Source organism: Trichosurus vulpecula, chromosome 9 (genome assembly GCF_011100635.1).
Source record: "Trichosurus vulpecula isolate mTriVul1 chromosome 9, mTriVul1.pri, whole genome shotgun sequence".
NCBI lineage: Eukaryota > Metazoa > Chordata > Mammalia > Diprotodontia > Phalangeridae > Trichosurus > Trichosurus vulpecula.
The window spans coordinates 61,895,266-61,919,805 of record NC_050581.1 but is presented as its reverse complement, the minus strand read 5'-3'; the positions used below and the strand labels follow the sequence as shown (position 1 = coordinate 61,919,805).

Here is a 24,540-nt window from a genome sequence, read left to right as displayed (position 1 = left end):
GATAGGAATGAATGGAACTCAGGTCTCCCTAATTCCAAATCCAGTGTCCTTCATGTCACACTGGGCTGCTGCTGTGTTGTTTATTAATGAGTGGTCTTAAGACACTGTATTTTAAAGATATTTTTGTTATAATTTTTATATTTAAGATGTTTTTTCTCCTCAACTAAATTATAAGGTTCTTAGGAAGGAAAGGAACCAAATATTCAAATTTAAGGGCTCCTATCCTTCCGAATCCAGAACTGAAGAGTCCCAAGATATACGTGTTGGCAGGGATGACAGACTCTGGTTCACCTCCCTCACTTCACAAATGAACTGAAGTGACTCTGGCAGTGACCAAGCAAGCGTAAGTTTGCACAGACCTTTGTACATAATCAGGTCTTGCTGGCTAATTGCCCCATAGCTGCAGTGGATTGGAGCACAGAACCGAATTACAGTCATGGCTCCTTCTTAATATTTGCTACCTCCTTTGTGCACTACAGACCTACTAATACTCAACCCTGGCTAACTCCTCCTCTGAGTCCTTTGCCCCTGCTCCCCAGCTGCAGAATGTTGCTGGAGAAAACCATGAATTAAGCTGACTTTATCTACTACAAATTCCTAGTCCTTAACCTCAGTTAGGCCTTTACTGCAGCTCAGCACTACTCTCATTGACTCCTCTCATTCCCCACAGGGATTGTTCCAATTTTTTCGCTCAATCCTCATGACCCCAACTGCAGCTCGACCCTGTACACTAAGAGCAGAGGACTTAGCTACCTACCTCACTATCTGAGAAGAGCTTCCCAACTCCTCTTCTTCAAAACTACTCCACATCACTTACCAATTAACCACAAAGGATCATAGATTTTGAGTTGGAAAGGACCTTAAAAATCATCTAGTCCAATTGTCTCAATTTACCAGTAAGGAAAATGAGACCCAAAGAGGTTAAATGACTTAATTCAGGTCATCTGACTCCTAATCTAGCACTCTTTCCATTGTACAAGTATTTATCCAGCACTTACTATATACCAGAAACTAATCTACAGGGTGTCCCTAAAGTCTGGACGCAAAGGCAAAAATGCATATTTTGAAATATCTGGACTATTAACAGACCTTAGCCCCCTTGACTTCTTTTGTCTAAAGGAGAAGGTGTACACAATGAAAATCACAGATACCACACACTTGAATGAACGCATAAAGAGTGAATGTGCTAAAATTGACGGTAATGTGTAGTTACTGCATTGAGTTCACGTGAATCTTGCAAAGTGCATCAACCTTAGCATCACAAATGATGGAAATCATTGAAGATGTTACTTGTTAATATTCCAATTAAATAAAATGTTGTTGAAAATTTCATTCATTTCTTGAAAATATGCATTTCTGCCTATATGTCCAGATTTTAGGAACACCCTGTAAGTACTGGGATAGAAAGACAAAAATTAAATAATCTCTGACCTCAAGGAGCTTATATTCTATGGGGGAAACAATACAAAACATATTCAAGGCAATTTCCATGAAGGGGCATCTAGGTGGCACAGTAGATAAGAGTGCCAGCCCTAGAATCAGGAAGACTCATCTTCCTGAGTTCAAATTTGGCTTCAGACACTTACTACCTGGGCAAGTCACTTAACCCTCTTTGCCTCAGTTTCCTCACCTGTAAAATGAGCTAGAGAAGGAAATGGCAAACCACTCCAGTATCTTTGCCAAGAAAACCCCAAATGTGGTCAGAGAGAGTTGGGCATGACTGAAATGACTGAGCAACAACAACAATTTCCATTTAGTAGACTAGTAGCTGAAGGATCTAAGCAGAATTCTGAAGGAAGTTAGGAATTCTAAGAGCTCCTTTAAGGTTTGCAAAGTACTCTACAGATATTATTTCATTTTATCCTTATAATAATAGCCCTGGGAAACAGATGCTATAATTATTCCCATTTGACAGGTGAGGAAACAGAGATAGACAGATTAAGTAAGTGCCTTGCCCAGGGTCACACAGTAGTGTCTGGGCCTGGATTTGAATTCAGGTATTCCTGACACCATATCTAGTACTCTATATACGGTGACATCTATAGGTAAGGAGGGGAATGCACTGCAGAAAACAGCTTGTGCAAGATCACAGAGACAGGAAAGGTAAAGTCATGTAAAAGGTAGAAAAGTAGACCAGTTTGGCAATTACATACCATGTAAGAAGGGGAAGGGCAGGCTAGAGGCAGACTGGGATGCCAGACAGAGAAAGCTATTTTAACCTGGCGCTAACAGACAACCATGAGAACTTTAGTGTTCGTTCTCTCTCTCTCTCTCTCTCTCTCTCTCTCTCTCTCTCTCTCTCTCTCTCTCCCCCTCTCCCTCTCTCCCTCTGCCTCTGCCTCTCTCTCTTTCTCTCAGACCTATGCTTTAGGAATATCTTGTTGGTAGCTATGTAGGATGGACTGGAGAGGTTATTTCAATAGTAACAGATATGATGAGAGCCAGAATTATGGTGGCTGTAGTGTGAACGGAGTAAAGGGGACTGATGCAAGAGACATAGAGACAAGAAAAAATCAGTATGATTTGGCAACTGATCAGATTGGGTAGTGAACTGAAGAACCACCACCCCTTCTCTCCTTTTGACCTGTTTCAGAGGAATAAGCAACCTTAATCCTTGCTAAGGTTAATAATGCCTACTGTCCTTGATCCCACCCTTGCCTGTTTCATAGGGTCATAGAGTTTGAAGAGACCACAGATCACTGACTACAGCCTGATTTTTAAAATGAGGAAAATGAAAGCAAGGGTTGGTAAGTGACTTGCTCAGGACCATACATGTCACATCACAGAGCCAGGATGCAAACCCACGTCCTTTCATTCCAAATCCAATGATCTTTCCAGTCTACTAATTTCTACTACTTCTCCCAAGATCTTGTTTCAGCAATTATCCCTTGGGTCACTTATTTTTACTTTCTTCTCCGGTGGCTCCTTCCTGTCTTCCCAATCCTTAAAAAAAAAAAAAAGAAGCCCTTCCCTTGACTCTTCTATCCCCTATCTAAATACTATCCCATATTTTTCCTTCTCCTTTCTGGACAAACTTCTTTAAAAAGTTGCACAGTGAAGTTTCACTTCTCTCAGCTCACACTCCCCTGCTCTTCAATTCCCTGTAATCTGACCTCTATGCTCACCTGTCACACAAAAACTGCTCCTGAAGGTCACCAATGACCTCCTCATTGCCAAATCCAGTGGGGTTTTTTTTCATTGCTATCTTCCTCAAACACTGTAACACTCATCATTACTGATCACCTCCTTCTTCTAAATACTTTCTTCTCTCATCTTCAGACACGCATACTTTTTTGGTTTCCTCTCTTCCTTGATGAAGTGTTCCAACGGTTAGCCTCTATGGCAGATAGTTTGCCAACGTTTTGTCCTACGGCCTCTTCTTTCTTTATGCTTTCTCTTTTAGCAATCTTATTTGCTCACACAATTTAAATTGTCACCTCTATGCAAATCATTCTCAAATCTAGAACTCCAGCCTGATCGCTTTCATGAATTCCAGGCCCATAATTCCAAATGCCAGGCTCTCCTCTGCCCATTTTCAGCCCCTAGGGTGAAGGATAAGGGAAGTATTAATAGCAAGTCAGTGCACTGGGAGAGGATCTAGAATGATGCAAACTTCAGTCAGTGCCATTTAAGCTCACCAACTGTCAACCTTCCCTGGCTTCCTCAGGCACTGGCTAAGAAGGATACAGCCAACTAGAGGGAGACTGGTTCACTAGGACTTCACTGAGCAGAGAATAGCAAATGCCTGACTGCCTAAAAAGCCCACATAACCAAAAGAGAAGTGGCAAAGTCACAGGCCCAACAGTATCACTCGGGCATCCTGCTGTGCTACAATTCAGCAGGGCTTCCTTGATTCAGTCCCTCTATTGGGCCTAGGTTGCAGCCTGGCTACTTGGGGCTTACATATAAATCAGCCCTGGCAGTTCGAACTCTGGGCTAAAGAACTCTATGACCTTGGCCATTTCTACTTTGTCCCTATGACCCTAGTTTAGCCAATAGTTCTATTGACCACACTTGCCAAGCCCAATATGGAAAAATGACTCCCTAAAGGCTCACCCTCAAGCATCTCCTGACTCTGATTACACATAAAGCTAAAACTCCATGCAATCTTATTCAACTAGGAAGCAGGTTTTAGGAGGGAGAAGGAATGGGGGTGAGTGGGGTTGGGAGGGATCAATAACTTATTGTCAAGCCCCAAAATGAAGGAAGAAAGCTCTTTGCAAATACTCGTCTGATAATATTGGACCTGCCTCAGAGAATAGCAATTCACACCAACTGCCTTCCAGAACTATTTGCCATGGTGTTTACTACAAGCAGCAGAAAAACAAGGAAGAAGACTGGCAATTCCAATGGCAAGTTGGGTAAGATAAATCGCTCTGATCCACAAATTACTACATAGACAGGGTGGCAGGACTTCTCTTAGATTAAAAATAAATAAGCAAAAGGCAAAACATCAAAAAGCCGCCCACACTGGTCAAGAGGCTCTGAGTGTTCTACAGGCAAGATGTGGTGAATCTTGGGAGTGACAAAAGCTGAAGCTTTTGCCAACACAGTATTTTTCCATGAGCCATTTTCCAAAGCCAGGAGATGCCTGGAAACACTGAAAGAGAGAAATAAACCTAGGCAACACATGGCTCTTTAGACACAACCAGGAGTAGAGTTCACACTAAAATTATGGGAAAAGAGACGCTCTTGTCCCAGAACACAGAGGTTTTGCTTGATCTTAGGAATGTTCAGCCCCAGGAGAGTTAGCGTTAATCTCTATTTACATATTGGATATTTAAGTGTTTCTATTTATGTACTGTACAGAAGAGAACAGACAGTTACTAAGGGACTGTTTCCTCAGAGTGGCAGCTGAGGGCACCTTCGTAAAGCCTTCACAGGTGCCCCAAACAAAAGTGTTCTTTCCTTACTTTGGGATCCCATAGTACTCTGTTTATGACTTCATTAGCATATTCTACCTTGTATTGTAGTTATCTGTGTCCCATCACCACTAGATTTTAAGCTTCTTGTGGACAGGGGTTGGGTCCTGTCTATCTCCTAAAATTTCAAGCAGTAGTCACTCAATAAATGTCTTTTTCGTTGGGAAAAAAAAAGCCAGAGATGGAGAAGACAAATGAAACACCAGAAGGGATAACAAGACTCTGAAAATGAGGGAGATCTGTGTAATAGACACTTTCTATAAAGAGAGAAAGCCTGGGAGTCTCCCTGAGCAAAGCCCATAGGCCTACTGTTCCTTAGCTGGTACCTATATGAATTCAGAAGAAAGCTAGCAGGAAGGCCAACAAAGAATCTGTCTTAGGTCTGCAGGAAGACAATAGATTGAAAATGGCATCCTCTGAGGTCCTGGTGAAATGCTAGATATTGAACATAAAGCAGCAGCAGCAATTGTGTGCTTTTCTAAAGAGGCTTGTGTATGAGGCAAGGTGGAATTTCATGACTACTAACAAAAAGTGGTTCCACAGAAGCAACAGTCAACTGAATTCTTTTCAAGGCCTCCCTCTTGCCTTTTTCTTTCTGTGGACAGTTTATGTGGAAAATAGAAGAAAGAAGGTGCGATGACCACAGCTGCATTCCCATTTTCTAGTCCTCTGTCCTTCAAATATCTTACATTTTCCAGGGCACTGCTGCTATTCCTATTGCTCCTTAAGGTACTACAAAGAATCACCTAATATCTTCAGAATATCTTATAGATCCCTTTTAGACACTGCCACAAAAATGTCAAGAAGAAAGAAAATGGTCTTCTCTTCATCCCATTTACATATGGGAAAACTCCATCCAGTCTGTGGCAGAGCTCTCTGGAGAGCTCAGGGCTTCTAAAGGAAGTCGAAGCTTTCCCTCAGTTTTTGCCATCTCACACCTGACTTTGTTCGGCCTGGTCAGTTGAATTCCAGGAAAACGAGGCTTGGATCACTTCCAGAGTCAGGAGAGACTTCTTAAATCTTCAGATGCTGGAAACCCATCCACGTGGCTTCTGTGACAAATCTTAAAACCAATATTTAAAAATTCAGAAGTGGTCAGTCACCAAACCTTTGAAAAAAGCTAATAGTATATAAGTCAGTACATTTAGTAGACTATGGGGCTGTGGCTGACAAACATACTAAATCTGGTTCACAAGTGATATTCTTTGCTGCTTCTTTACCTCTGGACAGCCTACATATCATCGATCCCCTTAATTTAATATTCCTCATTTTGTCTCCCAAACCCTCATCACATCCATAGTAACACTGCATCCTTTTGCCTCCTAGCATTTCCATTAACCTTCTGGACTGGTCACTTTCTTTATTCAGCCAATGCTCAAACAGATAAGAGAAGGCCTGCTAAAAGCAACAAACCCAGGGAACAGGAGTATCAGTGATCCTAAGAATTCTCACTGGCAGGGCTTCATGATTTTGTTGGTACAGTAGCACAACCAGCAAATCCCTCTTACCAGCTGATGCAATCTGCATGTTAATTTGCAAGGACTTATGAATCTGTCTGATTCTACTTTATAGCTAGCAGCTCCTCCACTAAATAACAGGACCTGCCCCCAGTTCAATATCCTTTAACATTTGATTTTTGCATTTGTGAGGAAAACATTAAGCAAACCGTTACTGGCACATGAGGGCCAGGACACACTGTACTGGCATTCAGCCTGCTAAGAGCAGCAGATGTTTTCTCATCTCTGGAAGGATGTGAGCTAGTCGCTCAATGTTAAAAGACTTATGTAGGAGCCTCATCATTAGCAGAGATGGGAATTTTGCTAATTAAATATTAAAGATCCCCACTCTATTAATAGCTTTCTCTATCTTCACAACAAAGCTGGAGAGCACACTCATCATTTTTGCTGCTAAAGAGAGACTGACTGGGCCTTCACATGTCTCGCCTATTTTCCTCACCCTCAAAAACTTGTGTGACACTACAAAGTGAAAGGGCTCTAGAAAGAGAGATTTGTAACAGACTACCCAAGGTGAGACCTGCGCTCATTCTTTACCACTGAATTACTAGGCGCTCTAGAGTAAATCTTTCATCAGGGAATCTAGGCCTTCCATGATCCAATTTATTTATATATCCAATCCTCTGTTCCATACCTACCTGACATAATACATTCCACTTCATTTTTACTCTTCATTATCTCTCATGTACTCCATTCAACAAATTAAGCACCTACTGTGTGTAAGACACTGTGCCAAGCGCTGGGAATACAAAGACAAAAACACAATAATTCCTTCCTTTTAAGAGCTTCTATTTGGTGTGTGGGGAAAATGGGAGGAAAAAAAGAGAGGAAGATACAAAAAAATACAAAGATAAATAAACACAAAATATGTATAAAGTAATTTCAAGGGGCAAAGATCACTACCGATGGGGGGAGGGGGCAGCAGTGCATGCAAGGGAAAAGTGGGAAAAATCAGGAAAAGGCTGTAGGAAGTGGTACCTGAGCTGCACTTTAAAGAAATCTCGGGGTTCTAAGAGGTAGAATAGGGAGTGAGGACATTCTAGCCACTGGGGATAAAGCCCTGGAAAATCATCTCATTCTTATGTCTGTATGTTTGGTCACATGAAGGGTTGGCCTGGATGGCCTCAGAGCTTCCTTCCAACTCTCCATCCAGAGTCTTTTACGATTGTGCTCTCTCTCTCCCTCTCTCTCTCCCCCTCCCTCCCTCCCTCCCCTCCCTCTCCCTCTCCTTCTACCTCTCCCAGTCCCTCCTCTCTGTGGAATGCTCTCTTCTACTCAAACTACTTCCATCTATCCTTCAATGCTTAGTTCTCCTATTTCCTTCCTGAAGCCTATTCCCAAAACTTCTGCTTACCCCGCACCCTAGTTCTCTCATATGCTCCTTCATGATTCCTGATAGTTTTATATTCCACAACATTTTGGCATTTCATATATTTTGTCCTCTGTTTTTAAGTGCTTTCACGAATGCAACTCATCTTCCCAACAAGATTAGAAACTGGATCATTTACTTTTTCTGTATCCTCTATCCACATCCTAAAAATAGTTGACATTTATATAGGATGTCCTAGTGCTTTTTTAAGTCTTAAAATAGCACTAAGACTTTTGGGACCCTCTGAATAGCCTGTATGGCCCTTTAAGTCTTACAGAATGCCACCTCATTCGGACCTACCATTCCTGTGACATATAAGTATGCTAGGGATTATTTCCATTTTATAGATGAGGAAACTGAGGCAGAGAAAAGTGACTTGACAGAAGGAGGCTTTGAACCCATCTTTTCTGCCTCCACTTCCAGGGCTTTTCCACTCTTCCCCTTTGCTTCTTCAAACCACCAAACCTAGGACCAGTACTGACTTAACAACAAGAACAACAAACATTTATTTAGCACTTAGAACTATCTCATTTGATCCTCACAACAACCCTGGGAGGTAGATGATATTATCATCCCCATTTTACAGATCAGGAAACTAAGGCCCAGAGAGGTTAAATTGACTTACTTACCTAAGGCCACACAGGTCAAGTCAACAGACCCTTACTATGGGCCAGTTACTGCGCTATACAAGCTATACAAAGAAAGATTTGTTTGAAAGTCCCTGCTCAGAAGGAGCTTATAGTTTATAAACGAGAGAAACAACATGCAAAAACTATGTACATACAGAATAAACTGCAGATGGTCTCAGAAGGAAGGCACTAAGATTAAGGAGGTCTGGGAATTAAGCAGCAAATCAGTAGCAAAATAAGTAACAGAGCGATTATTTGACTGCATACGTCCCAATGGAAAGAGCACTGACAATCACCTGGGTAGGAAAACTCACATTCTCTGACTCTAAGTCCAATGTTCAAAGCATGCTCTTTTTGGAGTCGGGTTCAGATACTGGCTCTGCTTCTCCTTGATACACTTTTCTCTCCAGGTTTCTTCCACACCGCCCTCTCTTGGTTCTCCTTTAACCTAGATGACCCTCTCCTTCTCAGGATCCTTTGGTGGATCTCTATCCAGGTTGTGCCCATTCTTCTCCTTCCATACTATTTTATGGTGATCTCATCAGCTCCAGGGGATTGAATTGGCATCCCTCAGCCCTCTTTATGCAATTCCAACCTCTCTCCTAACCTCCAGTCTTATATCCCCAACTGCCTATTATCTGGCGTTGGATATCCCACAGACACCTTCAACTCAACTTGTCTAAAATGAAACTCATTTTTCCCCCTCTGCTCCCCAAACCTTCCCCTCTACCTAACTTCCCCATTACTGTTGAGTGCACCACTACCCTTCCAGTCACCCAGGCACCCGTCCTAGGTATCACCTTCTCTTTTATCTCTCTCACTCTCAACCCTTCCACATACCCAATCTGTTGCCAAGTTCTGTTGATTCTTCCTTTGCATCATTCCTTGCATACTCTCTCATCTGATGACACTACCACCACCCTGGTGCAGGCCCTCAACACCCTGCACTTGAACTAGTGGAATAGACTGCTGGTTGGTCACCTTGCCTCAAGTTTCTCCTCGTTCTAGTCCATCCACCACTTGGCTACCAAAGTGATCTTCCTAAAACACGGTTTTGACTATGTCACCTTTCCCCTCACTCAATAAACTCCAGCAGCTCCCTATTATCTTCAGGTTCAAACAGAAGACCCTCATTTGGCTTTTAAGCCCTTCATAACCTTAGTCCCTTCCTACCATACTAGTCTTATACCCTATCCTCTCTCTTCCCACATACTCTTCGATTCAATAACATGAGTCTTCTTGCTGTTCCATGTATGAAACACTCCATATTTCTATTTCATGTATTTTTCATTGTCTGTCCCATGCCTGGAATGCTCTCCCTCCTCACCTGGCTTCCTTCAAGCATCAGCCAAAATTCTACTTCCTCAAGAAGCCTTTCCTAGTTGCCCTAATGGCACTGTCTTCCCTCTTGGATTACTTCCATTTATTTTGTATATATCTTATATTAAATACTCAAGTAACAGGAAGAGCTACCACCTTTTCATGTGTCACGACTTTATATAAACTTAAGAGTGCTGCTCCTTGATAAAAATGCTAATGTAATTCTTTGATACTTCTAAGGATCCACAATCTAAGTGTATACATACATTGTAACAGCTAGCAACCCATGCATGCCTTTTCAGGCTAGGTGATTTTTTCATCCATGCAATCCTAGCCTGCATTAAAAAAGTATGATATCCAGACCGATTTAGATAAACTCACCAGAGTCTATAGAGTCAAACCACACCTATAATACAGTGTTCTAGGCAACCATCTACCTGTCTTGGCTATTTAGCAAAGACAACAGCCTGAATCAAACCACATCTATAATACAGTGTTCTAGGCAAAGCATTTTAAGAGACACTGATGATCCACTCTAGAGGATATTAAGGGAAAGGTAAGTCATAAGGGGAGGGGTTTAGAAACCAAGTCAGAAGTAAAAGAGTAGAAAGAAATGAGTACACTGGGAGACTGTCTTCAAAGGTCTTAAGGGCTCCCTTGCAGAAGAACTAGTATCAATGCACAAATGTGTTAGAGGGGGAGCTTTTGGCTCCAACGAAGTTTTCCTGTTTTTCCCCCCTTTTACTAGGGATAACTGTACGTTTAAACTTGAACTAGTGTTTATGTGTTCAATACTTCACTGGCTCTGTGGTTTCACGGCATAGGTGCTTTTTCTATAAGTACAGACTGCGATTTGTCCAGGCTATCTCATCTTATTCAGGTGTTATTCATGACCTTCACTAAATCTTCATAGAAGACCTTATGATTTATGTGGAACATGAGTTCCACACTAACAGTCCATTTAGGACATTCGTTCAGGGAATAAAACTGTGCCATTTAACCACACACAGAAGTGTGAGCATCAGTTTCCTCCTCTGTGAAATGGAAACAGCAATGTTTTATTACCTACCTTGCAGGGTGGTTGTGAGGAAACACTTTGTGAATAGTAAAGTAGTATATAAATGTGAGCTTTTATTTTCACAGCTATCATCATGGAAATCATGGTAATTTTGGAGTGTTCCTCCAAATTATGCCTAAGAAGCATAATTGTTTTGTCCGTTTTTGCCAATTCTGAAAAAAAGGACTCTACACTGCAGCCAGAAGACCTGGGTTCTGCCATCAAGCATCTGTGTATCAGAATTCAAGTCAATGCCCTTCTCTGGGTCTCAGTTTCCTCCTTTTTAAAATAAGGGGGTCGGACTAGATTACTTCTAAATAAATCTGTTCCTGAACAGGTTTCTTGCCAAATCAGGGGAGTAGGCAGAAGAACTCCACATAATGCCCAATCGTCATTGTCACACAGCCTTTATATTTACAGGACGCTGCCCTTTATAACAGAATAAGCACTTATGAAGCACCTAGTATGTTCTAGGCTCTGTGCTGAGTTCAGCTCATTGAATCCTCACAACAACCCTGGGAGGTAAATGCTGTAATTATTTCCATTTTACAGTTAAGGAAACTGAGGCAGACAGAAGTTAAACGACTTGCCCAGGGCCACAGAGCTATAAACTATTTGAAGCTGAATTTTAAGTCAGGTCTTCCTAATTCCTGGGCCAGTGTTCTATTCACTATGCCAACTGGCTGCCAATTAATTCCTGACCACGCATAGTGATTTCTGGCAAACAACCTCAGTTCTGAGGTTCCTTTTCCATTCCCACAGCTAAACCTTTAAAGGATTATGTGCCTTAGCTCAGAACACCTAGCAGAGGCCAAGTCCAGTCATTTCCTTCCTTCAGCTCCAATGGACCAGTATTTCCGGATGGGTCCACACCCATCTCTTCCTCCAGCAATTTTCTTTAGGAGACCAATACCCAGATTTCCTGCATAGGAGAAAGGCAAAGGGCCAGACCCAGATAGACACTGCGACACAGAGCATCATCTCGGTCAACAAAGCATTTCCCTCCGTAATCAAAATGCTACAGGAAAAAACCATCACGGGTCTTTTCTGCCTTTCTGTAGCTTGAACAATTTCACTTGCAATTATCAAGGGTGCTGGAGGAAAAGAAGTTGTTTGAGGGCGAGCCCATCTATTAGCAACCTTCTGCCTCAATGCCAGCACAGAACAGCACTATGGATTGCTACGGTTCCCGAATCGCCCATGATGAAGTGAAAGCAGCTTCAAGCAGAGGAAAACACCTGCCTCCTTCCAAATGAATATCCTCCATATGATTAAGGAACGTCTGAGACACTCCAGGGAAGAACTAGTTACCAAAAACACTCAAGGGGTAGTTAACTGCAGAGCTCAACAGGAAAACCCACCTTCAAATTTGAGTGAGTGTACAATACCTAGCCCAGATAATCTAACAAACATTATGAATAATAAAGCTATGAAAGGTAGGGATCACATCCAAAATAATTAAAGCCCCCAAATCTTATAATTTTGTGCCTTGGTGGGATCTTTAAAAGGTCTAGTCTAATTGCTGCTTCTATAGCTAACCCAGAACAGATAGATATATCTAGCCAAGTACTGGCAATATAAGACACATGTACTAAGGCTGCCATGTGGGCCAATTTTCAGTGGTATATGGATCTGCAGTCATTGTTGTGTTCCTTCTGCTACTTTAAGAACTGGGTACAAGCCACCTGCAAGGAACATGCACCTCTGAGTCTCTGTTTCCCCAAGGATATCAGGAATCAGCAAGGATCACTAACCATTCACCCCAACTCACATGCACAAAGGGAAGGAGTCAAAATGTCTCAACACATCATTTTTTAAAATTCCTCACTTCTAAACCTATGCTAACATCTCCAAAAGAGCATACAGATTCTCCTGGGAACTGCTTTCACGGGCAATAATGGTGTCACAAGTTCTCCCCTAGGGCTAATTCTAAAACTTCCCTTTTACCAAGTGGAATCCATTCCCTCTACAGTCTTCAAAAAGATCACACTTGATTCTAAAAGAACTCTTCATTGGCTTACCAAGGGAACACACACTAGTGATTGTCTTAGGCACCTAGAAATCCCATAAGTCTTGTAGGCTCCTGTCATGACATATTTAAATGCTTAAAAACTCCATTTTTCTTTTTGAAACAAATCTTTTCCTCTCTTCTTTATCAGCTACAGTTGGAAAAGCTATGCTGTATGACATAAGCAGAGCAGACAGTTCTTGTAACAGGCAACCATCTACCTGTCTTGGCTATTCAACAAAGACAACAGCCTGAATCAAATGTAATCGATGTGCAAAAAAGGATCTGGTAGCTGGAATTCCCTCCCTAAATCATAGTAGCACTGGCAGCAGTATGACCTCAGTCCCAGAGACTAACATTACAATATACACAAAACTTCCTTGCCCTCTGAAAGTTCTCAGGAGAATTCATGTTCTTGGAATATATTTATGATTGTCTACACGGCAGATATAGTATAACTAAGGCCCAGGGAATTAATATCATTTCATTTCCTTTTCAAAGGATAAAGGGAGACAACCAGAGCCCAATCTTATACGTGAAGATTTCAGGGAAAGAGCCTCATTTGGCTAGCTTAAGGATAAGCAGGTCAGTGTTATCAGGTCACTATGGGGCTTGGGAAAAAAGAGATAAGCAATAGAAAATACACTCCAGGGCAAACTCCATCCCTGAACCTATAGCCTAGCCTAGTTTCACGCAAAACAGTAGCAGGGCTGAGATCTCTTCCTACTGACAGTTAATGCTTAAATTAGCACCTTGGAAACATATTTTCTTAGCTAGCTACAGTGTTCCCCACCCCTTTTAAAGCTTCAAGTTCTTCTTTAAGCAGAAAATTAAGATATTCCTTTCCCTGTTCCCCTTCTCCCTTCAACCCACAAGCTCATCGAACTTCTAAACAAGAAATAACTATTTTTACACTACCACCTCAGGGAAGTTATGAGTATTTACGTAATTTGATTAGCTGCTGCCATAGAGTGAAGTACCAAGGGTACTTCAAAGATGCTAGGTTGAAAACCTTAAACTCCTGGCTGGTAGGATGCCAGTTTATTCCAGACAGGCCTAATGATGCTGCCAACGACAATGCACTGCTCTCCACTGCACCCTAGCCTGCCATGTCCTTAGAACTTCAAATTGTGGCAACCTTACTCTCTTCTCTGAAAGGTCTAAACTATTTTAGGAGAAAGGAGGATTCTCAGATTTCCATGAAAATTCTAGGAGTTAGAGAAGGTTGGGAGTGAAGGGGATGAATGATTAAACTTCATTTTATAGCTAGGGCTAACAGAAGTTTAGAGATGGGAAGGGACAGATCAGTGCACCTCTCTGTCCTACCCAATAACCATTCTTAATTTTCATTCCTGCCTAATTCCCCTTTAGCCCTCATTTCACTTTTTGATTTTTTTTCAGGATCCAATTTCTATCCCATTATGGTCTGAGTTTAGTGTCTGAAGATGAAGGGATATGACTGGCTTGGGCTTCCAGGAAACACTGAGCTCCCTTCTTAGAGGCAGACTGAATCAGACTCTCTTGATTCCCAAAGCACAAGTTGCTGTAGGGGTTGGGGAGAGGGAATGTAGGTGCCTAGTTCTCTTTAAATTGGTGGCTGGGGATCAAGTAAGAGAGAACAACAAACTAATTGCTATACTTCCTGTTATTAGGAATTATAACTGTGCTACTTATCTATGAATTCTAGAGTTGTGATTCCATTAAAATGCTCTAACCTAAACCATCATTGAATCACAGCAAAGTATTTCCTTGCAGAGTACACCTATAGCAGACTAAAGGGTCTCAAGGAAGCCAGAGAGAACCAAAACATTTCCATTAAAATGCTCAGTGTCTGCAAGCAGTAAATATAGACAGTCTACAACCACATGACTATAGACAGTCCACAACCACATGACTATACAACCCATAAACAGCTAAGGACCCACCAACACCCACTGCCACTCAAAGCATAAACAATCATCAACACAAAATTCCAAAGCAAGAGCTCAAGTGGCAATCCAAATATACTGACTTATAATGCCAGGTTGCTATGGAAGGCTTAAAGCAGGAGGGGCCAAAGCTCTCTCTCTTCCCATGTCCATACCTGCTTCCTTCCCATCTAGACAAGAGAAATCATCCAACTCCCTTCTTCTTTGGAGATATTCCTCCTCTCAGTCTTACCCCTTTCAAAGTAAGCGTATTCTCCCCTTGAATCCTCTTCTAGAATCCCATAGTCAGAGGGGGACAATGAGTCATTAAAGTGATCCATTTCCCATCAACTCTTCAAGGTTGTCAGCCACTACTCTGGTCTAATAATTGTTTAAGAAGCTGTACTCTATAGATTATTTGCTCTAAAAACCACAAAGCCTAATACTGTGTCTACTAAAGCTCTCCCAGGTCTGCAGGAGAGGAAGTTTGCTTTGTAGCCTCTGGGCAAAGTAAGAGGACAAAGAACAGGAGACGCAGATTAAGGATTTCCAGAGATCACCACCAGCGTGGAATCAAACTAAACCTCTTCCATATTCACAAGTAGAGAACTCACAAATCCCTCTCTCCATCGAGCTCTAGGAGACTCTTCAGTTTCCAGCCATATCTCTTCTTTGACTTCTCCCACCCCTTCAGGTTTCCTATGTCTCTTGATCTCCCCCACCTCACCCCCACACTCCTCAAAAGAAGAAGACAACCAGATCTGACAAGGTTACCAAGTTAAAACCAAGTTAGGGCTCTTATTTCTTCCTCTTCCTCCTCTGCAACACCTCTAGCTCCCACTTCAGGCGCCATTCCAGAGAAACTTCTAAAGGTGGCAAGTCTGTTACAGAGGATGGTCCCTAGCATAGTAGCAGACAACCTCTTTCCCCCACCACCTACCCCCAGGTTCAGACGCCCTGTGTGTGTATTCCTTTCTACTTTCTCCTTCCCAACACAACTGCGCTGGGAGCGATTACATCATTCCCTCACTGACACAGGGGCTCAAACTGGCAGGGACTGTTTAGCATCGGGCAGGCACCAGTGTTCAGGAAGGGAAAAAGGGAGGCCTTTAGACTCTCCAAACATACCCCCTGGGCAGCAGGCATGAACTGAGGGGTGCTGATAAATGCCTGGGGTTACATACTACCAGCAAAGGAGTACCTGTTTTCCCAGACACCTTTTCCGGGACTTTCCAGGGAACATGGGGTCCCTTAGCCTTTCTCCAATTCTGGACAATGCATAAAACTAATGGTCGGTTTTACTATTTCACCATCATCCCCCAGAGTCCAAGCCTTCCAGCACACTGGACATCACAGCCTTGTGGTCCCATTCTCAGGTTCCCAGCTTTCAGCCTTCACACTTTGCTGCACCTGGTATCCTCCATCTCCATCCCCTTGTCCATCTCCATCAGCTCCCCCTTCATTTGCCTCCTGGCCTCAGGCCTCTCTTGTCTCCCCTCTCCTACCTTCATTCCCCACTCTCAGCTACTTGAATGGGGGGGTGGGGATGAGGTTGAGATGTTCATTTCCATTCCTAGGTTCGCTCACTCCCCTCATCCCCTCCCCCCACACTCCTCCACCAAATGTCTCCCCATCCCAGCAATGCCTACCCTTGGCATTAGTGTTCTCCTCCCAGCCAAGCTTCCTGCCCATCCCACCTCCTGCTACCTCCCACTCCCCTCTCGCGGCTCGGTCTGGTTCAGGCTCCCCCGCCCCTCCCCCCATCTCTCTAACTCCACATCTCTAGGTGCCTGCACTGCTTCCCGCTGCGGGGATCGTCCTTCTTTGGCTTCTCCCCCCTCCCCTTCAGGTTTCCTATGCCTCCTGTCGAAGCCACCCCCTGCCTCCTGCTTCTGGTTTCCACCCCCCACCCCCTACAAAGGGCCTCTTCATCTCCACGTCGTTCGCCCAGCCCTGCCGCTCACTCCCCAAGCCTACTCCGCTTCCCGCGGGCTCGCACTTGTCCCTCTCCCTCCAGCTGCTCCCCACTCCTGCTCGGGGCTCCGAACCCCCTCCCCGTCTCTCTTTCCCCACGCAGTCCCTAACCTGTCTCCTACCCCGACCGCGGGGAGATGCTCTCTCTCATCAGCCGGTGCATGCCTCGCCTCTGCTCCCTCTGCGCGGATGGCGGGGGTCGCCAGGCACACCTTGCCCCCACCCCCAACCCCCGCGAGCCCCCTCCCAAGCAGCCTCCGCCCGGCTGCGCCCGCCCTCCCTCACCAGCGGCTGCATCTCCGAGTGCGCCGTGGGCACCTGGAACCGGTCGATCTCCTCCATCATGGTGCCGGGGGGATGGGGAGGGAGGGGACGCGGAACGTGGGCGGTGGCGGCGGCGGCGGCGGCGCAGCTCCCCCGGTGCAGGCGGGCGGGCGAGTGAAAGGCGCGGCCGGGCGGGCGAGTGAGCGAGGAAGGGAAGGGGCGATGGAGGACGGGAGGAGGAAGGCGAGGCCGGCCGGCCGCGAGCGCGAGCAGAGAGGGCAGGCACCGCGGCCTCCTCACAGGGCAGCGAGAGGAGCCGTCGTGCCCGGCCGCAGCCTCATCCCCCGCTCCCGCGCCCGATCCCGCTGGCTGCCTCCGCCGCGCCCGCTCCCCACCCCAGCTCGCCTCCTGTCAGCCAGCTCAGCCACTGCGGTGACTCGGCAACTCCACTTCCGGGTCCGGGACACCGCCCGCCCCTCTGGGCCGCATAATTCATGAAGGGGGCAGCGCCCCACCGCCCCCCTCCCGCCTCCGCGGATTCAGGAGCACCGGGAGGGGGCTACCTCAGCTCCACATAATTCATGAGGTGGGCGGGGCGACGACGCCCCGCCCCCAGAATGATTCCCACCTCCCTCCCCAAGATGGGGGGCGGGGGGAACGGTGTTGCCCGCGGATGACCGCTTCGGTGCAAGGAGATGCGCCTGCGCCCGAGCTTCGGGTCCGTTGCCAAGGTAACGGCGTCAGGATCCAGCCCACTGAGGAGCTTTCTTTTCCCACACCAGCGGAGAACAAATGGGAGAGGGGATAAAAGGAGAGAGGGGAAAACCCAACTGCGGCAATGAATCCCACCCCGCCCCCACCCACGAGTGGTCACGTGACATACATGGCTTGCAGCCGGGAGGAGGGGTCGCGAGGCTTCCGGTGCGCTGCCTGGGTAACGGGTGTACACTTCCTGCCCGCAGGGTTTAAGTCCGAATCCTGAGGTTCCAGGACCTACCTGTTACGATCGCGATGGCCCCGAAAACTGCGGCCCGTAGAACGGTAAAACTCCTCCCGTCAATCCTAATAGGTCCGCCCCTTTATTCCCATTTCTGAACTGAACCTTCCCCAAGCCCCTCTGACCAGTCACTCCCCTGACCTTCGGCTGCCTCACCCGGGTCGGTCCACGAGAAGTTCTTGACTGCCTGCGGGGGGCCCAGCGCTGCTCTCAGCGGAGACGTCACCCTCCCTGCCTCTGCCCCTGAGCAGCTATTTAGGAAGACAGCAATGCAGGACGTAATGTAATGAGGTATAAATTGGTACAAGCTGTAAGTACTATTGGAGACGAAAGGAGAAATCCGTGTGGGCGACGGAAATCAGAGGAGGCTTCCTAGGGAAAGCTGTACCTGTACTTCTTCATTTATTAAGTGTTCCTTAGAATAGGGGAGTCAGGGCTGCTGAGCTGTGAAAGAAGCTTATTTAAAAAAAGAGTTCACGCCTCTGGGCAGTTGGTCCCAAAAGTGGCCCTTACACTGTGGCTATACACCTGAGAGTGTTGATAATGCGTCTATTATATGTGTTCCCTTGCGGTCTTGTGTTCCTGGGGAAAGTCTTATGGATTGCACTGTACTGTAAGATGCTTAGGATTTTGGACACAGAAGGCATAAAGAGGAGAGGCAATTATAAATAACTTTGTCCTTGACAGCACCTTTGAGTTCTTCTCTTTTCCCCAGCATATTAGTTTAGAGGCTGAAGAACCCTGGCAAATGACCCCCAGCTGATATTTCATATCACTTAGCCTCCAACCTACTTCATCCACCATTCCCAACATGAATCCATAAAATGCATCTCTCCCTCTCTATTCCTATATCCTATTTATCCATCTTTCACTTTTCCTGAGCCTCTTTTGTTTCACACTCTAGATTGTCTTCCTAAATTGTCTTTTCAGTAAAAAGCACACACTCAAGTCACTTCTCATCTTTTGTCCTATTTCATGGGATTCTAAGAATCACCCTATTGGGTCAGATCCATAATCCAATTAAACTAAGGTTCTGTTGCCAGCGGCAGCATCAAGCAGTGTTCTGAAGAATGGTATTATTAGTTATGTGTAAGATACACTTACATGAATGACAGAGCCCAAGTGGTTCCTTTCTATCCAAACCATTTTAAAATTTGTTCACATTCCTTTTTGCCCCATACCTTAATCTAATGAATTTTATATAATTTTATATAAAGTAGGATAAACAGGGAAATGTTTACAAAATATTCTGAAAACTGTAAAGCACTATATAAATCAATTATACATTTTAAATCTTGATGATGATGATGGTATTTGTTCTATCATCACTCATCTCAAATTTCAAAGAGAGGTCTCCCTCACCCTAGAATTTGTAAGTTTGATGAATAGTCCATGGACAGCTTATTTAGGTGGCACATGATCTTATATATATATATATAGCTATTGGTGATGTTTCCTCTAGCTTCTACTGTCTCAGGCAGAAAAGAGGGCCAGAATCATAAAATCTTGGAGTTGGAAAGGGGCCTCAGAGGCCATCTTGGGTAACCTATACTTGAACAAGACATCTCTGACAAATGGTTGTACAGGCATTGCTTGAAGATATCCAGTGAACAGGAATCTACTACATTCCGGGACAGCCCATTTGACTTTTGGATAGCTTTGTTAGGAAGTTTTCCCTCATATCAAGCCTAAATTCACCTTTTCGCATCTTCTACCTTATTCTGCCTTCTGGAGTTAAGCAGCAGCCTAATCCCTCTTCCATGCCATAGCTCTTCTGTGAAGATGGCACCATAAAAGGTTATGAGACAGCCAACTTCAAAGTTCTCGTTCTTAAACAGCAATAGAAATTCAGAGAAAAAAGCAAAACTTCTAGATAGGCTTAAAAGAAAGTTTTAAAAATCAGTCAGGCAATGACTAAACTTAAGAAGAGTCCCAAGACAATGAAGAGTCAAATGGGTTAAAAGAAAGAGGAAAAATACAAGGAGAAAAGTACATAGGAATTGAGTTGCATCAGAAAGCTAGAATCTTCTCCAGATATAATAACATGAATGAATGAATGAATGGAACATATATTGAAAACTTACTATATGCCAAGCATTATACTAAGTGGTAGGGACAAAATAGAAAAAATGAGACAGTCCCTGCTCTCGAGGATCTTACACTCTAATTGGGAGAGACAATATATATAAGAGAGTTCAGTTGCAGGGTGGATAACAAGGCCCAGGGTTTTTTAAGTGCAGCAGAAAGTCATATGGCAAGGTCCAGAGGTCTTTAAGATGCTGTTTCAGGGCAGGTTATAAGGCCTTGTGGTTTTCTATCTCAACAAAAGGATTGTACTTGGTAACTCTTAGCCCATCCCAGTGGTATGAATATCTATGTCACTCTTCTTGCATGGCCATTCTGATGAGGTCTGGGCATCTCTTACATTCTAGTTGGAGATGATGGGGATGGTGAAGGAAGCTGAAGGAATTAAATGAAAAAAAATTCCAAAAAAAGAAAAAGTGCTGGAAATAAAGAGTGAACTGAATGTAACTAAAGAATCCCAGGACAAAATGTTGTTAAGACTAAAAAATTTGGAAATACCTCTGGAGAATATACATATTACACTGGATTCAATGAAAAGTAGAATTATTTTTACTGGAGGCTAGACTAGCAGGAAAAAAAGAGTGGAAGCAAAAAAGCAAATCCAGAAAATTACTCAACTGGAGAAATGTTTGGAAGAAATGTAGAGAAAAATGATAGACCTAGAGGACATAGCAAGGAGAAGAAATTTAAGACAGTAAACTTCCAGACAACATTGAAGAAAAAGATAGTGTGTAAAAAGTATAAAAGAAATTTTCTTATCAGGATTGGAAATGAGAAACATTGCAAATAGATCAAATTCAAAGGGTGCCAGCAGGGAATTCTGTATTCATATAGTTGACCCTTTCCTTTCTCCAGTTCCTCAGTAGAATGTAAGCTCTTTGAGGGCAGGAGCTGTTTGATTTTTTTCATTTTATCCACAGTACCTTGCACATAGTAATAAATGCTTAGTAAATGTTTGTTGAATTAAATCTCCCTGTACATTTTACTTTTTATTCTCTGCACCTTCTCAAAATCTATTATCTTTCCTCTAGTATGATGATCAGAACTATACATGATATTCTAGGTATGCTACACTGCATGATTTTACTTAAGACTTGGGCAATATTTTCTACTTCCACTCCCTTTCTGATGATGCCTTGGGTTGACAACCTCAGGGACTGATAACCTTGGGTATCTACAATAATTCCCTAGGCTATGACCCTTTAGAAACTGCTTTATTGTGAACAAACTATTCATCTTTAATCTCTTCTTTTTTACTTTCACTCCTTCTAATCTCCTCACAGTAATTGAAATATGCCTTCCCCCTTTCTTGACCCTCTCACCATACTAAATCTCTTGATACCTTTTCTAGCATATGTTTTGCCTTCTTTATCTCTTTAAAAAACAGGACAAAAAGTCAACTTAGTCTTGAGTCTATGTCTTATGTAGATAAGTTGAAGGCACTAGGCACATTTAGTCTGCAGAAGAGAAGATTCAGAGAAGACGCAATACCCATCTTCAGGTTTTTGAAAAGTGATCAGATGAAAGAAGGACTAGCTTTGTTCCATTTGGCCTCCGAAAACAGAGCCAAGAGTAATGAGTAGAAACTGCATAAAAGAAATAAAAAGACAAATTTAGCTTCAGTGTCAAGAAGAACTTCCTAGTAATTAGTGCTGTCCAAAAGTGGAATGAACTGCCTCAAGAAGGCGCAAGCTCCCCCACCTTGGAGGTGTTCAAGCACAGGTTAGGCAAACACTTGTCAAGTATGTTATAGTGGATATTTTTTTGATATATGGCTAGACTACATGGCATCTGAGGTCCCTTCCAACTCTTGAATTCTAAGAATATTACCTGCTATTAATATTCATTTGCTTATATCTCCCTGAGCATTCTATAGTCTGTCCCTCCCACACACAAGACTTCTGCCCATTGGATTGTAAGCTTCCCCAGGATGGGGACTTTGGAATTTCCCAACTCCTCCCTTCCATCTTTGTCTCCCTAACACAATGCTAAATACAAACATATACTTAAAGAATATTCGCCATATTGTCCCTTTGAGACATTCTGCCATCTTTTGATTCAGTGAATATTTATCAAGCACCTCTACGTATGAGATACTGTGCCAGATGGGGATGGGGGATGATGAGGATCTGTGATTTCATCAATGTAGGGGATGCTCCCCATGAGTCTTTAGAGAATTGCTGGCGACATTGAAAGGTTAAAGTGATTCCCCGTTTGTCAGGAATATGGAAAAAAAAATTAGTTCCTCAAAAAGTTTATCTTATGCTAGGATCAACCAAGAGCCTCTCTTCCTATGAAGTTTCCATCGTCTAATTACGCCCCCAGGCCTTGGTGCTGCCATATATTGATCACCAGGACATTCTCCCACTTTTCTCAATGACTGTCTTCTTTGTCAGTTTGATTCAACAAACATCAATTAGACATTGACTGTGTGTGAGGTGCTATGTTAGGCTCTGGAGAAAAAGACAAAAATAGTCCAAGAAACCAGTCCCCCTTCCTCGAAGAGTTCACATTCTGCTAGGGAATGTCTTCTTCATTCTAACTTCTGGTCCCTCCATTCATCCACATTTCCCCAGCCCATTATTCCTAACTTCACTTCCTTTCTTTTATAGTCTATGATCAACAGTACAATCCCTCTCCCTGTGACTTTCACCTGTTTCCACCCTGGTAATCTCCAACATTGGAAGACTCTTACTTTACACCCTTCTCAGCATCCATAAGTAGCAGAGTACTAGTGCTGGTAGGGCACACTGCACATTTATGCTGTCTTATCTCAACTAGGTCTTCACTGCCATACAACGATTCTTTTATTCATATCTGATTTTTTTATCTTTAATTTTATTTTTCAGTTAAGAAGTATTTATTTTCTCTCCCCTTCCTCCATTTAAAAGAAAGCTAAAACCCTTATATCAAATATTGATAGTCAAGCAGAATCCAATGTTATTTATGTCCAAAAGTGTATGTGTCATTCTGCATCTTTAATCCATCGCCTTTGTCAGTAGATGAGTAGCATAGTTCATCACTCCTCAAATCCTGATTAGTTATTGCATTGATAAGAGTTCTTAAGTCTATCAGATTTGTCTTATAATGTTTTCTTATCATATGAATTGTTCTCCTGGTTCTGCTCACTTCATTCTGCATCAGTTCATACAAATCTTCACTGAACATTTTTTCATATTGGATGGCTTGGATTTTTTTCCCTTGAGAGCTACCTGTTCCTATCCTTTCACTATCATTCAATATTCAATATAAGTGAAATGGATGAATATTTACAAAAATATAAATCGCTCAGATTAACGGAAGAGGGAACAGAATACTGAAATAACTTCATCTTAGAAAATGATATTGAACAAGCCATCAGTGAACTTCTAAGGAAATATCCCTAGGTAAATTCACAAGTGAATTCTACTAAACATTTAAAGAACAATTAATTCCAACACTATATATACCATTTGGGAAAAATAGGCAAAGAAGGAGTCTTATGACACAAATATAACACAAATACCTAAACCAAGAAGAATGAAAACAGAGAAAGAAAATTATAGACCTATTTCCCCAATGAGTATTGATGCACAATTTTTAAATAAAATATTAGAAAGGCGATTATAGCAATATATCACAAGAATCATATACTATGATCAGGTGGGATCTATACAAGGAATGCAGGACTGGTTCAATATTAGGAAAACTATCGACATAATTGATCATATCAATAACAACACTAACAGAAATTATATGATTATCTCAATAGATGCAGAAAAAGCTTTTGACAAAATACAACACCCATTCCTATTAAAAAAACACTAGAAAGCATAGGAATAAATTGAGCTTTCCTTAAAATGATAAATAATATCCATCTAAAGCCATCAACAAGTATAATCTGTAATGGGGATAAGCTAGAAGCCTTTCCAGTAAGATCAGGGGTGAAGCAAGGTTGTCCTTTATTACCACTATTATTCTATATTGTACTTGAAATGCTAGCTATAGCAATAAGAGAAGAAAAAAAAATTGAAGGAATTAGAATAGACATTGAGGACACTCTTGGCAGATGATATGATGACATACTCAGAGAATCCTAGAGAATCAGCTAAAAAACTAATTGAAATCATTAACAACTTTAGCAAAGTTGCAGGATATAAAATCAACCCACATAAATCATCAGCATTTCTACATATTAACAACAAAGAAAAGATAGAAAGAGAAATTCCGATCAAAATAATGGTAGATAATATAAAATTCTTGGGAATCTACCTGCCAGGAGAACCCAGGAACTATATGAATACAATTACAAAACACTTTTCACACAAATAAAGTCAGATCTAAACAATTGGGAAAATATTAATTGCCCATAGGTAGGCCAAACCAATATAATGAATATGATAATTCTACCTAAATTAATTTACTTATTCAGTGCCATACCAATAAAACTACCAACAGATTATTTTATGGAGCTAGAAGAAATCATAGCAAAATCATCTGGAAGAACAAAAGGTC

The 24,540-nt window shown here is 42.8% G+C and overlaps 2 protein-coding genes across 3 annotated transcripts in view; one reads left to right on the top strand and one right to left on the bottom strand.

The window, feature by feature from the left end:
- Window positions 1-17,412, bottom strand: part of FAM219A (family with sequence similarity 219 member A) — a 98,279-nt gene extending 80,867 nt beyond the window's left edge. Inside the window, exon 1 of one of the 2 annotated variants that reach the window (XM_036738975.1) lies at window positions 16,986-17,412. In XM_036738975.1, the coding sequence (XP_036594870.1) occupies window positions 16,986-17,045 (60 nt within the window). In that variant the 5' untranslated portion in view covers window positions 17,046-17,412. The remainder of the gene's footprint in view (window positions 1-16,985) is intronic. The other variant, XM_036738976.1, reaches the window with a different exon arrangement.
- A 225-nt stretch (window positions 17,413-17,637) lies between these two features.
- The window catches only part of LOC118832130 (dynein intermediate chain 1, axonemal-like), a 149,270-nt gene continuing 142,367 nt past the window's right edge, over window positions 17,638-24,540 (top strand). Inside the window, exons 1-2 of the mRNA XM_036739560.1 lie at window positions 17,638-17,695; window positions 17,935-18,005. Of these exons, the coding sequence (XP_036595455.1) occupies window positions 17,638-17,695; window positions 17,935-18,005 (129 nt within the window). The remainder of the gene's footprint in view (window positions 17,696-17,934; window positions 18,006-24,540) is intronic.